The sequence below is a fragment of the Xyrauchen texanus genome, chromosome 47, assembly GCF_025860055.1.
Source record: "Xyrauchen texanus isolate HMW12.3.18 chromosome 47, RBS_HiC_50CHRs, whole genome shotgun sequence".
Taxonomy (NCBI): domain Eukaryota; kingdom Metazoa; phylum Chordata; class Actinopteri; order Cypriniformes; family Catostomidae; genus Xyrauchen; species Xyrauchen texanus.
In genome coordinates this window covers 2644309-2662160 of record NC_068322.1, presented here as the reverse complement: position 1 = coordinate 2662160, position 17852 = coordinate 2644309, and the positions used below count along the sequence as shown (strand labels likewise).

General features: G+C 41.1%; 2 protein-coding genes across 3 annotated transcripts in view; one reads left to right on the top strand and one right to left on the bottom strand.

The window, feature by feature from the left end:
- LOC127639281 (conserved oligomeric Golgi complex subunit 5-like) overlaps positions 1-17852 on the top strand; it is a 107426-nt gene that overhangs the window by 12635 nt on the left and 76939 nt on the right. The window lies entirely within an intron of this gene.
- LOC127639285 (G-protein coupled receptor 22) lies at positions 1144-13171 on the bottom strand. 2 transcript variants are annotated; one of them, XM_052121215.1, is made up of 4 exons: positions 12911-13171; positions 11035-11947; positions 9427-10756; positions 1144-1842 (listed from the first exon to the last, which is right to left on the bottom strand). In XM_052121215.1, the coding sequence occupies exon 3, from the start codon at positions 10750-10752 to the stop codon at positions 9463-9465; it is 1290 nt and encodes a 429-aa protein (XP_051977175.1). In that variant the 5' UTR covers positions 10753-10756; positions 11035-11947; positions 12911-13171; the 3' UTR covers positions 1144-1842; positions 9427-9462. The 2 variants fall into 2 exon arrangements, with proteins under 2 accessions (XP_051977175.1, XP_051977174.1); XM_052121214.1 differs by lacking the exon at positions 1144-1842 and having other exon boundaries at positions 8537-10756.

Genomic DNA, 17852 nt, shown 5'->3' with positions numbered 1-17852 from the left:
GAACTTGTTATTAAGGGATATTTGTTTGGCACAACATGAAGCAGAGCTAATCTGTTAACGGTTACCAAACAATGTCATAACTTGCTGCATTACTATTGAATCCAATTGATGTCCGTTTACTGGTTTGCACATATCAGCAATTTTACTATGGCTTAAAATATGTATTGTCCGGTTCACATTTAGAGTTGGAACTTGGGGTGGGCTCTGTACCAGTTAAATGAACATAGGCTAGTGGTGGAAATGTTTCAACTGGTGGAAATTTGAGTATCGTTTCTATTGCGGTTATGCAAAATGCCACTGCATGGAAGGGAATGCATGTTCCATCAGAGGTTGTGCTACTAATGATGATTATATTATATACACACATTTGATTAGGCTTATATTTTGAAGATCAAACGAAAGAAAAGCCGTCAATCTGTGTGTCTGATTGGCTGTTTGATGAGCACATCTCACAGAGTGCACATATTAAGTATTTCTCTCTCCTCTGTGTCTGTGCTCTGAAAACAGACATATATGTGAGCACTGCAAATAATCTCAGACCATCTTGGGAGGTGCTCTGAGTATATTTGGCATTAAATCCAGAGTCTGACATGCATGGCCTATATACAGTAAGTATACTGGTATCTTTTTTCCACTATTTATTTGAATAGGAAAAAAAGTGGCTGGTAAAAAATTGGGCATTCACCAGCCACTGTGGCTAATTCATTTTGTACCCCGCTGGACAAACATATAACTTTGTATGCATTTAAATTCAATGCATTAATTTAAACCATGTAGGGCATTAAAAAGCTAGTGTTCTACATAGTGAGCACAAAATAGAGAGCTTCCAAAATTGACAGTGAGACATCCAAAAGATGGAGCTGAGAGGACAAGATAAGGCAAAAACAATGTGTTCACAAGCAAAAATAAAAAATAAGAAAATCCATTGTGATTTCTTTACAAAGCAGATGCTGTGTGTCATTGCGTTAGTGGTATTGTATTAGGTGTATGTTTTGAATTTTATTTAAACAAATGGGTAGAGACTAGGGTTGTCAATTGATTAAAATAGTTTAATTTATTACTTGATATGGCAATAAATTATTAGAATTAATCACAATTGATCACATGTATAAATATTTGCTGAGAAAGCAATAATTGAAAATAATTCAATATATAATGATCAAATAATTCAAAAAATATAATATATATTATAAAAATAATAATTCCGATAATTAAAATGCATTACATTATTGTGGCAGATTAGAAAAGCATTGATAGGACAAAAAGTGGCTTTAGAGTGTGCTGAGTGACTCCAGTCAGGTCTCCTAAGCAACCAAATTGGCCCGGTTGCTAGGGAGGGTAGAGTCACATGGGGTAACCTCCTCGTGGTGGTGATTAGTGGTTCTCGCTCTCACTGGGGCGTGTGGTGAGTTGTGCATGATTCGTGGAGAGTAGCATGAGCCTCCACATGCTGCGAGTCTCCGCGGTGTCATGCAAAAGAGTCACATGATAAGATGCGCGGATTGAGTCCCAGAAGCCGAGGCAACTGAGACTCGTCCTCCGCCACCCGGATTGAGGTGAGTAACCGTGCCACCACGAGGACCTACTAAGTAGTGGGAATTGTGCATTCCAAATTGGGAGAAAAAGTTAGGCTTTAGAAGGCAATATATTTATTTCCATATAATTAAACAAATAAGCCTTTCATTGGCATACAGTCCACAGCAATCCAATTTGCAATTGAATTCTTCAATGTGTTGTTCTCATCATCTTGTGCTGTTGCAAGTGTCAAGCAATCCTGAGTGTGGTTTGTTCTTTGTATAAGCTGCGCGTTGTCTATACAGCTGGAGTTTTGCTTACTGCCCCCTGCAAAAGAGTTTATTTTCTTGGTTTTGTTAGATTTTCTTGCTTCTCTTTACACAGTATACAGAACACGTGCTTGAAACAGCCTTGAATTACATCCTAACACAGTAAATACAGAATTCCTAATGCGATTTGTGACCCATTCTGCAGCTACTGAACTGGCTGGTGTCAGCGCAGGATGCAATGTATGGAGTGACACATTAATTGATGCTGAGATGTAGGAGATTGGGTGATGGTGTGTATAATGTAAATGGCTAAAAGGAAGATTGAGGAAGGTGAAGGAGTTTTGAAAGGCGGAGGACACGAGTGAGTGCTGTTGACCATAATGAGATGATTGGAGGGGAGTCACATCATGAACGGCAGAAGGAAGATGCTGTTATCGAAGAGTGGAAATCAAAGTCAGATAAATGTCATGAGCAGGAATGAAGAGCTGCTCCCTGCAACACGAAAAGTATATGGGGAAAAGGAAATGATAGGGTTGAATAGAGATAAGTAGGAAAGGCGAATAAATCAAATGGAACTCAGTGGCGTTTTAATAAAGAACAAGACGCGTAGGAGCGGCTGTGGCTCAGGTGGTAAAGCAGGTCGGCTGCTAATCGCAGGGTCAGCGGTTCGATACATGACTCCACATGCCGAAGTGTCCTTGGGCAAGACACTGAACCCCAAGTTGCTCCCAATGGCTGGCTAGCACCTTACATAGCAGCTCTGCCGTCATTGGTGTGTGAGTGTGTGTGAATGGGTTAATGAGACACAGTTTAAAGCACTTTGGTAACCTCTGATGTTGGAAAAAGTGCAGACCATTTAGTATTTACCAAGATCTCTCATGTGAGTAAATTTACCTCTTTGAAATTGAAATATTCCACCAAGACCGATTAAGAAGGGTGCATAACATCCAGCATGATTTTCAGTTGCTCGTAAATGGCAAAACACCAGCTACCTCGGGAACTTGTATTTTATTATAGATTTTACCTGTACCGAATAAAAACGAGTGAATCTCATGAAACCTGTCAAGTTCATATTTCACCCCAAAATCGAAAGATTGCTGATTTGCTTATGTTGGTTTAAATAAGTATTTTTATACTGTATTAGTACAGTGAAATGAGTAATTACTTCATGCAAAATAGAATTCGTTTTTGTTGGGTTTTTCTTTTAATTTTGGGGTAAAAATATGACCTGGACATTTTTTTTTGTGTGTGTGTGAGATTCATCGATATGTGAATAAATGTGCTCGCATAAGAGGTCTTGTTGCATTATATATTAAAATACTCTTGTATATTAAGAACACTTTAAAACTGTATTCAGTCTATTTGACGAGGAGCCAAATGTATGATAAAATGACAGATTGGATGGCTTTTAGAATCGCTGACTTGACGCTGAAACCCAACATGCAGTGGTTCACACTGGGGAATTTCAATCTGTTTGTTGTCCGCATCACCTGAACTGCACCTGTCTGTCAAACGGGGATGGCATGCCAATCATAGGACTTTAGACTTAGTGGCGCTTTCCTCTGGGACATTATGAGTGACGTGGATGTCGAGAGCAGTGTAGCAGGAATATTGAGAGATAAGAGGAATGGAAGGGGTGAATGAAAGCAGGCTGTGGAAATTAAGGACGCTCCAGTTAACCTGCGATTAAAGGCGCACGAGTGATAAAATCCTCTTTGTGGCTTGATTCAGTCTTAATTACAGGCTGCAGATATGCAGGCCAGTTGGGGGGTACGTTTGGCTCTTGGGTGCTGCTCAAGGATTAATAATCTTCTCTAAAAGCATTAAGATTATGGTTGGTGTTGTATAAAAAAGCTCTGCAAGGACATGTACATTATGCAGTCACTTCTAGCCACACATGCTCTATTTTGTGCGTTGATTTATTCCAAGAGGTGTCAGACTACGTCTTTATGCATTGCAATCTCAGCGTTGCCACAAGGGGTGCTATAGTGAGCATAAGCGTACACTAGCTACAGTCTGAAGAGGACCTTGTTGAGTGAGCAAGTCATTTGAAGTAGATATGTTTATACCAATTTACCCAAATTGCGCAGACATTTGAAGGGAATTCTGTCTCCCCATGAGCACAGCGCTATGCCATAAGTAGTATGTGCAAAGTCAACGGGCATGGTCATGAAGTTTTTTTTTTTTCATGAAGTCTAGGCGCAAGTGGGTTTAGAGAAATTGTGCATGCAAAGTGCTAATTAGCACATGCTAATTAAATGCTAAATTAAATGCAAGTGCAATTTATGTAGTACATTTACATTTATGCATTTGGCAGACGCTTTTATCCAAAGCAACTTACAGAGCCCTTATTACAGGGACAATCCCCCCGGAGCAACCTGGAGTTAAGTGTCTTACTCAAGGACACAATGGTGGTGGCTGTGGGGCTCGAACCAGCGACCTTCTGATTACCAGATTACCAGTTATGGTGCTTAGACCACTACACCACCACCACCACTAGTAGTAGGTCTGGTTATTGCAGCTTCTGCGTCCTGTTATATAGTCCATTCCCAAAATAAACAAAGATAGCACGTTTATAAGAAGTTGGTAGTGTAAATGGACTGAATGCTATGAATTAGAAGAATCGAAATATGGACTTGTTCTTTTGTGCTTTAACTACATAATTGTTGAATGTCAGGCATATTTATTTGACTGTGACACGCTCCTTTTGTACGCATTAAAATTTGGTTCAGGATTTGGATGTACGCTCCATTAAATTATAGAGAATGAATGTATTATTAATCATTTTCATCTACTGACACACAAATCATGGCTAGTATTTATAGTAATTGTATCAGCACGCACATCACGTCTACCGGTCGATGTTGATCTTTAAAAATGTTATTTGTTTATTAAAACAGCAAAAATTACAACTAAAACATTTCTAAACTTAAACGAAATTTTAAATATAATCAAAATAATTAAGTGGTCCAAAAAAATCAACTTCCAATCTAACTTCTTCAACCGGCACCTTTTGCATTGACAAAAAATCACTCTACGACAACAGGTGAACAAATACCAATACAAATAATTAATACATACAATTGCAAATATAAACATAATAATAATAATAATTGAAAAATAAACCATGACCTACAGATAGTTTAACACAAATCATATACATTTTTGTTTCATAAAACGGCGATTGTCAGGGACTTAATTTGATGTTCCACCTATATTTTCAGAGTTTGGACATGAACTTAAATACAACCTGCTGGTGGAATCTCCAAGTGGCAAATGTAGGAGCTGAATTTACACTGAAAACAGACGTGCTTCTCAAACGTCTTTGTGCCACTTCGTTAACATACAATACACCCACTGTTTGCGTGCATGCACCCAGAGATAGCGCAAACACTCCTGCCCACTTGCGCTTTGCTCTAGCACAATAATTGTGCTTGGAATTACCGCTCATCAAAATTGGATAAGATGTAGTGCATGAAGCGCTGCGCTGTGCGTGCTTATGAAACTAGAGCCCTGTATCTGTAATAGCAATACCAGGCAGACACTTAACAACAACAAACAAAGTGCTATTAATTGAGTCTGAAACAGTTCTTTGTATTGCCGCTAACATTACACTTGTTTTCAGGCCCCTAAAATTCAGCAATGGTACTGGCAGCCCTTTTCAATGGCAGGGGACCCACCACTTTCAATGAGAGTTTTTTACACAGTCCTCCTAGATGCGTTAACACAGCTTGTCTACAGCAAAAACATTAAAGCCTCCATTCATGAATACATGCAGGGTGTCCTGGAAAACCTGGAATTTTGCAATGTTTTTCAGTCATGGAAAATTGTGAAAAATACCCAAATGGCATGGAAAATATTTCAGTATAATAAAACGGTTTGACTGCGTTCCTAGCAAGATTTTTGTTACATGTACAAAAACATGGTAACAATCGGGACTCTGAATAGGAGTCAGATACACACATTCGTATTGGTTTGTCACTGCTGGCAGCGGTGCATTGTGAAACATCAATGGTTAAGGGTGCTTACACCCTCATGATTGATTAAAGCAGCAGCCAATTGTGTGATTGGCAATCACGGTCTAACTGAGGCAGATGAGAAGAGGCACTTGTGAAACTTCTTATTCATAAACAAACTGGATGACCTGGAACATGGACCGACTGAGTGATTGAGATGGGCATGTTGTTCGTTTACTTCAGCGTTGACAATTCCCAATGCGCTCTAAGTCCTCATGGTGGCGTTGTGACTCGCCTCAGTTGGGGTGGCAGAGGACAAATCTCAGTTGCCTCCTCGTCTGAGACCGTCAATCTGCGCATCTTATCACGTGGCTTTGAGCGTGTTAACGTGGAGACTTGTTGCGTGTGGAGGCTTCACGCTATTCTCCGTGGTCACCACGCGCCCCACCGAGATTGAGAACCACATTATAGCAACCACGATGAGGTTACCCCATGTGACTCTACCCTCCCTAGCAACCGGACCAATTTGGTTGCTTAGGAGACCTGGCTGAAGTCACTCAGCACGCCCTGGATTCAAACTTGCGACTTCAGGGGTGGTAGACAGCGTCTTTACTCGCTGAGCTACCGAGACCCCCATTGAGGAGCTCGTTGCATATGAGGATACCATTTGCTTAAAGCAATTTTAAGCTGAACATTAGCTTCTGCATTTTGGGTTTCTGGTTCTCGTGTGGGTTTTACCAATGTAACTTACTATTTTGAGAGAGCCGTTACTCCATAAAAGACATGCATCACTCATACACTCCACAACGCCCACTTGCTATTGTTCTGCACGGTGTGTAAGCTCTAATTATGGATCAACTGACCTGGATTTCTGGCCCTTTATCTATAGATAAACTCAAGAACGTAGCATTTTAAAGTCACTTGATGATATAAGCTGAACATTAGTGTTATGTAGCTCCTGTTGACAAGAGACCGCTGTAACCAGTAATAGACTGTCTGATGGTTTTTCAATCAAGTTTAAAGCGTACCCAACTGAGCTGCGCTTTGGATAACTGCCAATACCAGTGCATATAATTTGTCTTTTGCCTTTTGAGCAAGCGCTTGAAATGAACGGAAAGATTTGGTGCGTGAAAATCTTTTAGAGTTTGAAAAAGCAGTTTTTTTTTAATTAATCAATTATATTCAATCACATATTATGGGCTCTAAGGTAGAGCATCCACGGTAGCCCATGTAGCCACGTAGTTACCCTAAAGGTGCGTACACACTGCCTTTTGTCGCTGCAGGTCGCCAGTGGCTGGCGGTGAAGTCGCTAGTGGGCGTTCCCACTACTGGTTGCCTAGTAACGTTTATAAATGACATTCACGGATGCCATTCCATTGCTGTTGACAGCGAATCTCTTTTCTTGCCACTAAAAACAAACATTTTGGAGGGAAAAGACTAAATATAAATGGAATCAGTACATAAAATGCTTTATATCAAAGATGAATGAGAAACAAGGCGTGCTGTTTGCGCTGTTTATCTGCTGGCTGAAAATGCAAATGCCGGTCTGTCTGGGTCCATAAAATCCTCATGATCTCAGATACACCTTTCCACGCAGTATTTTTCTTAAAAATGTCCTTATGCGTGGGAAGAGACATATCATAGAGCACTGGAAAATTTCTAACAGCAAGAATTAGCCTTTCATCCATCTTTCCGTTACTGCAGGAGCTGAGAGAGAGAGAAGGATCACGTGAGCTCTCCCGTCTTCTCTCCTATTGGCTGTCGCTCCAAAGTTGAACTTTTCTCAACTTTGTCGCGACGCTGGACACGCCCACATCTAGCGCCAACGGTCGCGACAGCTCGTGTCGCCGGAAGTCGCTGTGCTCGCATTGAAAATGAATGGTATTGAGTCGCTGTCGCGCGATGTCGCTGGCAGTGTGTACGCACCTTAAGAGATATTTCCGCCTCTATTGACAGACCTTGGATGCTCTCAAGTGATCTCACTTGCATTATCTGGTCGCATGACATCACAAACATTATGTCTGTCTTACTACGGCAACATCATACCAAATGGAGCCTTTTACCAGTTGCTTTAAAAGCTATAATTTGAACAAGCTTAATTTCAATGACTGTTATAAGGAATGTTTTGGGTTCAATACAAGTTAGGCCCAATCAACAGCATTTGTGGCATAAAATCGCTTGCTAACCTTAGTTATAGATGTACCAAGATTACAGATTTTCATTGTCATGACAACAGTTGCAATCAGTTGTAATAGTGAATATAACTTTAATCAGATATAGTTTCTAAGCGAATTTATCACACTACAATTATGTTAACATGTGTAATGTTTACGTCCAGTGGCTATACTGGCAACTGGCCCCATTCATTTCCACTGTGTTTAACCATATATATACTTTATTTGTCCCAATGAGGGAAATTTGTTTTGAGCATACATACACAAAACCATGATTTTATTTATTTATTATAAATAATATGGTTCAGTGGTGGCTCAGTGGTTGAGGCTCAGGGTTACTGACCAGAAGGTCGGGGGTTCAAGCCCCAGCACCACCAAGATGCCACTGTTGGGCCCTTGAGCAAGGCCCTTAACTCCAAGTTGCTCCAGGGGGATTGTCCCTGTAATAAGTGCACTGTAAGTCGCTTTGGATAAAAGCGTCTGCCAAAATGCATAAATGTAAATAATGGAGGGTCAAAATGTTTTTGTGGAAATCAACACTATCCCTAAAATGCTGTTCATTTATCTTAACTTCATTGTAAACACACTTGATAGCTAGTTGCCAACCAACACTACTCACGTCTGTTCATGAATTTGAGCATGGTAACTCAATTGGGAGTCAACCTGTTTTTAAACAGTGCATGCAGTCGCATGACTCTAATCAGTATTTGATCTTCCGTTGTTCGAATACAAGGGGTGATTTATTTTTCATAGCCTGCCAAAAGAGACAATTATCACCCTCTAATTCAGCCTTCACAATCAAACACCATCAGTTTAATGGGTCTCACAAGGTCAAGTATTTAGTATCAACACCCTCTCATTGGCACTTGCCAGCCACTTCAAACCCCAGCACCTTTATTGGACAATATGCTCCATACCCACGTCCCTATAAAAAGGGATTATTTTCATTCCAGTTGGCTTGGGGGGTGATTTTGAAAGGAAGCAGTCCATGTTTTTACTTGGCAAGTCCACCCATGTTGACCTGAGTTGTAATATAGCTGTTCTGTACTCTCTGATCTGGGGGCAAAGTGCAACTAGTGGATATCCACTTAATGAGACCCATAGCTTGAATTCTAAACAGCGGTGATCTTATATTAAAACTCATAAAGGAAAACAAAGACATTTAACCAATCTTTACTTCTGTAATGTGGTCCTGTGTTCAATTCTTAGTAGGGTTTCATCTTGATAACAAAAGAGCCCTTCAGCTGTTTTGGGGCATTTAATACAAATAAACAAAACCAAGAGCATCAGTATCTATGTCTGTACATTTGTGGTTTATACTTTACTCTGGTATGTACGGAGTAGTCCATGACTACTTCAACTAAGCACATGCAGTATTTACACGTCTATGACACCTACTCTCCATCACAATAAATAGTCATAAATTATTCAGCTTACGGTACTGTACAATTAATACACTTCAAGTTCATTACTGCTTTGGATTAGTGGTTTTCCTTTTTAATGCTTTTGTACCTGATAAGGATATTTGCTTTACATTGTCTCAGTAGCTCATTCCACATCCTCCGATGAGAGACATTTTTGCCTGACCTCCGTCTCCTCAAAAGTCACCTTTTTGTTCCTTTTTGGGTCAATCCATGAGTTGTGGATGACCACGTTATTAGGCATAGGGTCAGCCTCCACAACTGATACGACTCGCTTCTTCATTTTGCTCTTGAGAACCTTCTGAAATTTCTGCCGGGTGAAGGCGTAGAGCAGCGGGTGAAAAATGGTAGTTCCGTAGGCCATGACCAGGAAGCCCAGTCTGAGGCGCACAGTGAAGTTGCTCGGCCCAGCACTTAAGATGACTGTGTTGAGCACGGAGATGGGTGTCCAGCAAAGCAGGAAGGTGGAGATGATTAAAAGGGACATGCGGAAAACCCTCTTTTGTCGCTCACGGCGTTCCCTGTGCCGTTTGACTGCCCTACGAAGGGCGATGATCACGGACACCGAGGTACGCATGGCCAAAGGTGGATTGCGGCTGGCACTGCTCTGCGAGGCATCAGTGGACTCTGGCTGGGTGGAAGTCATGGAGATGGTCTTTTTCTTTCTTTGCTTCTTGGGCACTGCATGGAAACGAGTACCAATGCGGATGTTAAGCGCCTGTAGAATCTTGTAGTAGGTAACCAACATCACCACGGCGGTAAAGAAGAAGATTGGGATCTGTGCCAGCAAGTGATAGTAGAGGCCCAGTTCAGTGAAGTATTGGTTTGAAGGTTCTTCACCTTGTGTTTGATTCCTTTCATTACCAGCCTGGCTGAAGAAACCTTCTTCTATGAAGGGCACCAGAAAGCTAAGGAAGGATAGCACCCAAATGGATCCCAATAGGGCCACTGCTCTTCCCATTGTTAGAACTCGATTTGCGGGCCGTACTGAGATGTCGTAGCGGTCTAGAGTGATAGCCAGGACATTGGCAGCAGTAGCCACACTAGCAAAGGATACACAAGCCTCATGGAAGCAGCAAATTAGTGGACTATTGCCCTCTAGTGGCAACAGCACCACAACAATTGTCAGTGGGATGCATCCCACGCACACCAGCACGTCCAACACATGCAGGTTCATGGTTACAATGTTGCTGACGGAGCTCACCAGGTTAGACTTCATGCAATAGAGAGCCAACACAGTCAGGTTGCTGCTAAGACCCAGCACGATCTCTAGCATGAGGAACCCTGTCAAAGACACCTGGAAGCTTACAGGGTAAGGAACGTCCAAGTCCATATCGAAGTCAAGGGGTTCAACGTTATCGAGGACAGTGATGTTGCTCATGATGGCTTGAAATCCCAGCACAGGAGGGGTATGCATTCTCCTACACAAAATAAAACACATATGACTATTGTTTAACATGTCAATTAAAGGGACAAAAGTAGCTTTTACAAGAAAGTTGTTGTAGAATCATTTGCATGGCCTGGTACATCCTAACGCCAGAACTGGTTCATTTCTTAATTACTACGTGAAGTGAATTTTGACACATTCTTGAAGGTAAATGGAAGAGCTCAAAATTAAGTAGGAACCTTAAAAGGATGAATCAATTGGATCTATGCTTTACATGAACATAAAAATTGTGCATAGACTAACGAAACTCACCCCTCCCTTGTGTTCACTGTCCTCGTTCGAAGCTTGTGTAGCAGTTGCGACCAAAGCGCTGATATGTTGGCAGGATTTCATGGGCGCTAAACATGCTCCAATGCCTTTTATTCTCAGCAGTGTCCTTTGGCCACTCGGCACTTTCCGTTTTGCACCTACTCCGTTGTGGGCTTTGTGAGTTGTTGATTTTGTTTTTTATGAAAGAAGTGATTTGAAATGAGCTAAAATCAAACCAGTGTACCAGCTAAGGCTGTCCTCGGACCCAGCATGGCACAGACCAAACAAGGGAGGACACCCCAGTTTCCTCTCGGTGGGGTTGATTAAACACCATCCAAACAGGTCATAACTCACTCCATCGCATCCTCAGATTTTTGTGGGAGGGTGTGGGAGATGGAGACGCTCTCTGTTCTCCCTTCTCAGAGCGTGGGAAGGGGTTGTGCATTGTAATAGCGACGTGGTCCTGACACGAAAGCTGTGTTGTATTCAGGCTCGTCTTTAGCCTTTTGTCCTTTTGTGTTGGCCAAACAGATCTTGCAAAATCGTTCAGAGCCAGTGCCATGTCCCATCCTCGTAAGTGCCCACTCTTTTCAGTCTATTCCAGGACTACAAGCAGAAGTGCATCTCCCTTAGGTCAGGACTGACATTCTCTACTCGCCGATAGAACACAACTTGTTTCGTTCACCTGCAGACTCTGCGGCCCCTTGTATTCCAACAGAATAATCACAATCCCTCCTACGGTGGCCAGGAGACCAGGCAAATAGACAGAGGTACACAGAAATCACAACAAGGTCACAGGTTTCCAGAGGGAAGGAGGTAGTGTGGCCAGTAGATTTGGGCTCGCTGTGCATTGCGTGGTATATATTTGTTTATACAAAACAGGAGCTCCATTCTCAGTAGTTGCACACTCTGGATGCTGGTAGATACAAGAGACATGAGAGTAAGATTTATTTTCCTTGTCATTCCACCTGAGACATTTATTACTGTGAATATCTAGTGATCAGTATCTCCTTGGCGTTCATATAAGCTACTTTACAATAACCCCTTAAGCAAATATAATCAAGTTGCTTTAATTATTTTCATATTTAATAGTCACTAATGTTTTCTGGTTCAGAGACCTTACAGCGATTAGGCATCCTTCATAATTCTCTCCGCAAGTTTTATCCCCAGTCAAAGTTAATGGGCTTTTTAACTGTTTTGTCTTTTAAGCTGTCTCTGGTGTAATTTGTTAGTCGAAAATCCTTTAGCCCAATAACAACTAATTAGACTAATGTTCTTTTGGTTTAATGGATTCCTACAGCAACTGTGAGTGGTTGTTCACAGAGCAGATTTTCAGTACTCCCACACCAAACTTGTGAACTACATCGGCTCTACTCCATTTATGTAGAACAGAAATGAAATCATGCCCTTTTTCTGAGCTACGAGGCGGCTTTCAGCACAAGCCAGAAGCTGTGAATGATGCTCACATCATATTCCCTGAAAGAGGATAATGTGCTAGATGGCTTTCGATTACACATGCGCTTTACACATACAGTAATGAAGATGATTTGCATTACATGTGTCCGTTAATGTGTTGGCCACTGGAGGAAGTACATAAAATACAGCATGCATCTTTTATGCACAATGTGTCAAATGAAAATGAAATGCAATTTTCTTCAAATCAGTAGAATAATGTGCATACTTGTGAATCAATTGAGGCTAACTATATACTGACATATACAATTGCTCACATAAACACAACCTGCAAATTACTTGCTTTGTTTTTAAAAAGTTTGTTGGATTCTAACAAATTATGGATCTGTGAAAAGCATGCATTCTACTTAGTTAGCACATGCACCGGTTGTATCTTTGTTACTGTGCCAAAACCTGAAGCATTTACCTCTCGGTGCTGCCATAAGAATTAGTGACCTGGTAGCCCATATTTTTCCCAGTTTGTGTGGAGCCATGCCAGGTGGAGTGATAAAGCACATGCTACACAGAGTGATGCTTTCTCGGAGCGCTTCCTCATCTGTCAGGAGGGGTAGGGAATTCAGTTGCTCCAGGATGTAGTTCCATGCATCTTGCTTGGAGAACTGCTGCTCTCCTCTTACTTGTTCCTTACCTCTGTCTTTCTCTCTATCTCTCAATCCCTATGCTTAGCCCTACCTACTCATCTCTCCTCCTCTCCTCTCTCTCTCTCTTTCCCTCCCACCTCGCCTCTCTCACTCTTGCTTTCCCTCCCCTTCCTCCCTCTCTCCGCTGTGGTTTATAACACTCTTCTGGTTCCCGATTGGTCTCCTGGAAAAGTTGTAACCCTTTCATACCCTATTGCTCCAAAAGCGCCTTCCACCAGATGTGAATTTTACTCCCTTTGCAGAGCTGATGTTGGACCTTGTAACAATATACACTATTTCTTCTCTCTTAATTCTCTATAGCTCCACCGTTAAGTATTGAGGGACAGAGGAAAGAGCAGGAATACTTAAAGAAAACCCTTGTATGTAATAGACCGCAGTAAGGATGTGGGCGAGTTTACTTTGAAAGCAAGGGCTCCATTCGACTCTTCATAATGCAGACATGACAAACCTCGCATGAGGCATGTTTTCGGTTCAGTCATTGCCGACATACATGTGTGGGTGTTTTTGTGCACACTGATACAGTAGAGGAAGACTAGGACTAATTATAGCACATTAGTTTCTCACCAAATTCAATTATCCGTATTTGTTGAACATAAAATGCTTCAAATTACAAAGCTGTAAATATTTCAAGGTGTGCATTCATATTTAAACTTTTTATTCAAACCCTGTCCCAAGACACTTCTTGGTAGAAGCTTTGAAAGAGGGAGAAAGAGTGTGTGCATGTTTTCTTTATTTCTTAGACAATTCCTCATGCCCCAAAGCTTTGTTTCCTTTGATTCAAAAAGCACATTTGCATGCACAACCTTACAGAGATTATGCTTAATAAGCTGACAAAGTGTGTGGCCATGTTGAAATGGCTTTCCTTTAACGGACTAAGGTAATAAATGGTTAAAGCATAAAATGATTGAGGCATGCTGATATTTGCCTATTACCCCAATTTAGCGTTGCATCTGATCATCTTTCAACTGAGCAGTTTTCTTGTATTGTTTTACTTTTTGAATAAGCAGATTTTTGGTAGTTATCAGTGCATTGGCGTACATGTAAACAAACTCAATGTCTCATTCACCTTCTCTAGTATCCGTCTGTAATGACCGCTCTCATTATGTCGTTATCTCCCTCCCACTGTATCAATGGCCAGATTGAGCGTGTTTGTATGCTTCCAGCTTGATGGTGCCGCCTGATTGATGCTCATTAAGTGGAAGCAGAACTCCGGTATCCCTGTGTGAATTACCATGTGCTTAGCAACCACAGATTTCAGAAGCGGAAGGTAAGACGCTAGGTGCCAGCTCGCGGGGGGAGACGTGAGGGACGAGGGGTCGTGGAAAATCTGCACCTGTGCTCCCTGGAGCAACCTCTGAAAAGCGAGCGTGCTTGCTGGGTCTTTGGCATGACGCTCGATCAATTGCTGGATCAATTACTTCCTTTGAGGATCTGGTATTCTTCCTCTTATTAGCTTTCCATCAGGAGAAATGTTCTGGATGGTGACTTAGAGGTTATTTACTGGCCAGAGGCAAAAGAGCCCACCGCCAAGGCTCTATGATATGGCTCCCTAGAAATGAATAAATATGATAGATATGAGTCCCTAGATGTTACTTGGATACCTTCGTCAAAGCAAGTCTATGGGAATTTTTTTTTTTGCCCATTTTATTGTCTGGCAGGCAAAAAGAGTGGAGGATCTTGGCATAGCCAGTCACTTTCTAAGGCACCCAGACGAGCCGAGCAGCATGTTTTGTGAAGTAACTAACTAAAGGTAGCTGCTAACTTCAATACATTATACAGTAGTGTGACAATAGTTAGACTATTTTCACAAAATAAAATATTTTCATGAGTAGTGGTGTAACATGACAAAACAGGACATTGCTTTTTGTCCCATTGTACTGCACATGCAGCAGCCAAGCAAACCAAAACAGAGGTCAAACACGCTCCCCTAAACTGTCCTATCTCATGGGACTCATCATGGGAAGTCCAAAACATATAAGACGCATTCACCAATCCACTTGCATGTAGCTTTTGGAAGTCCAATTCATTTGATTGAATCGGTTCATTCATTTAAATGAACAATTCAAATAAACGATTCACAGCAAAGAAGTCACTTCGTCTTTTTTTAAGCATAATATTTAGGCATTTGCAGCAGTTTTTGGTTTGATCACTGTAGTATGTTTTTATTTAGCATGATTGTATTTGCTCAATTTAATGTCACCAACCTATTTGTTTAATATCTGTTATATAATCCCTAAAATCCTAATTGAGATTGTCATTGTTTTTTTTTGTGACAGATACATTTTGTAACATCTATAGTAGATTTATTGTATAATAAATGATAAGAATGATTGATTGTTGATATTTATGTATCAGGACATTTCCTTTGATGGTATATGGTTTAATGGTTTGTTGGAACTTGGTGCATTACCGTAGAATTTGATATGTGGTTACAGATGTGTTGATTGTCTATTTTACAACAGTGCTGAGCATGGCTCATTCAATCAGATTTTCGAGCCAGCTTGAGGTGGTTAGATCTGCATAAGCTGTGGGTCATGCCTCTTTTTCTGGATTGGTTTTCAGCTCTCTTTGTCCTCTCTCTAGCTCTGTTGCTTCTCATCTTGGCCATGTGGCTGGTAGGACAGGCCTGGGAGCTTTATCACAAAGAGATTTGCTATCCCTAGGCATGTTCTCCGATATCTGCTGGTACATTTAGAGATACTGTTCCTCTCTTATTGGTACGTGCTGCTAACTTCATCAAGCATGTTTGACCAGAGGCTTGGAGACTGCAAAACTATGAAACCAAAGCCAAACAGGAAGCGCTGCTTTGCCTGCAATGTTTTGTTTTGTTGGCTCAATAACCCTTGTGCAGAGACCCTGGACACCATGCAAGCTAGAAGGAGCTGTTCTTGGTCACGTTTCCGGTGTCCCTCAGGGACATGAGACAGACCAAGATGAGCCCGTGGTCGTAGTCGCCTCTGGCAGTCCACGATCCCAAAAGACCTACAGCTGTTCCTTCTCGCCCCAGCGTTATCTGCACATCTGTTTAGGACTAGAAGAGCGGGGTATACATGGGACTAGACCAGTTTATCGTCACACTTCATATGGACGACATTTGGAGACATGGCTGCAGTGACTTTGGAACAGCTTGTTTTTGTTATAAAATTATGCGAGTACTCCAAATAAACTCGGACCATCTCACTGAATATTGCATAATCATATCACATACAGTACTGTGCAAAAGTTTTAGGCACATAAGAGGTTTCACAAAAGCTTTTATCTTAAGATGGTTATTTATATCTTCAGCTTTAGTGCGTCAATAGAAAATATCACTTTTAGACTTCCAAATATTCCTTTTGCAAATAGAATAGAAGAGTCCTACAACAGATATCATGACCCCCACAGAGCCCGGATCTCAACATCATTGTGTCAGTCTGGGATTACATAGAGACAGAAGCAATTGAGACAGCCGAAATAGACTGTGGCGAATTCTCCATGAAGCTTTGAAGCAAAGTGTACCAAGTGTACCTAGGAGAATTGGTGCTGTTTTGAAGGCGGAGGTTGTCACAACAAACATTGATTTAGCTTTTTATGTTTACTGGACTTTGTATTGGATGTTACTGGATGTTTATTGATAATTGAAAACTATTTATGGTATTATTTCCACTATGCAAAGTTTTTCACAGTACTATATCTCATATCATCTATCATATGGCTCTCTGGAATACTCTAGTCTGATTGGTCAATGGCACCATCCAGCAGTCAGATATTGCACTGTAACTAAGTCATTAAACCGCTCATCCGGGTTCTGCGAGCCGTCTCTCCTGTTTCTCGCCTCATTGAGTGATTTCTACAAGTAAGCTAATAAAACGTTTAAACTCAACTCAAATGTGTCATGTGTATTTATTTATATATTTGGCAAGTTGTCTTGTAATAGGCTGAATATTGTATAGTCCGAGTCAGACGGTCATTTTTACAAAGTAAACACTAGCCGAACTCCAACGCAAACCGAAGGTTGATTTCAGCTCTTCAACGATTTCTTTCTTCTCAAATTCCATCATCTCAACACAAATCAATATTTTATGTCCCATGTTTTTATTTATTTGGTTAGTAGTCTTGTAATAAGCGGGATAATGTACAGTTAGCCGATTGTTATCGCAGAATAAACTCCTGTCTGGGTTTATTGTGCGATAACAACTGGCTGACTGTACATTATCCCGTACTGATCATCAGATTGGCTGGGTTCCAAAAACAAGTGTAAAACTAGACACATTTTAAGTGTTTGGAAATATTTTCTACATTTCTGAAAGTAATTCTTCTCCTGTGCAATATTTAAAGCCTTAAAGCAAATTATATATCACTTTTATTAGATTATTCCACTGTTATGGCTCTTTTCCGCTGCACGTTACGGTTCGACTCTGCTCGCTTTACATTTCTGAGCTTGCTTTTCCACTGCAGTTTAGTGTCCCTCAACCTGGGTGGGATTATAGGCTGATTGTCATAGTTGCGCCGCCTCTACTGCCGTGACATCATCTTAAACACGACACAAACTGACCAAAACAATAACATGACCGCTAGCTGTTAGCTACTAGCTCATTGTGCTGCTTAAAGCAGTTGTTGCATGGTGATTTTACACAAGTGTAACAGTTAAATTGGGCTGGTTGATTTAGAAGCTTTCCAGTAGCAGCTCAACTAAATAAAGTGAAGCTTTCAAGCAGAGTATAGAGT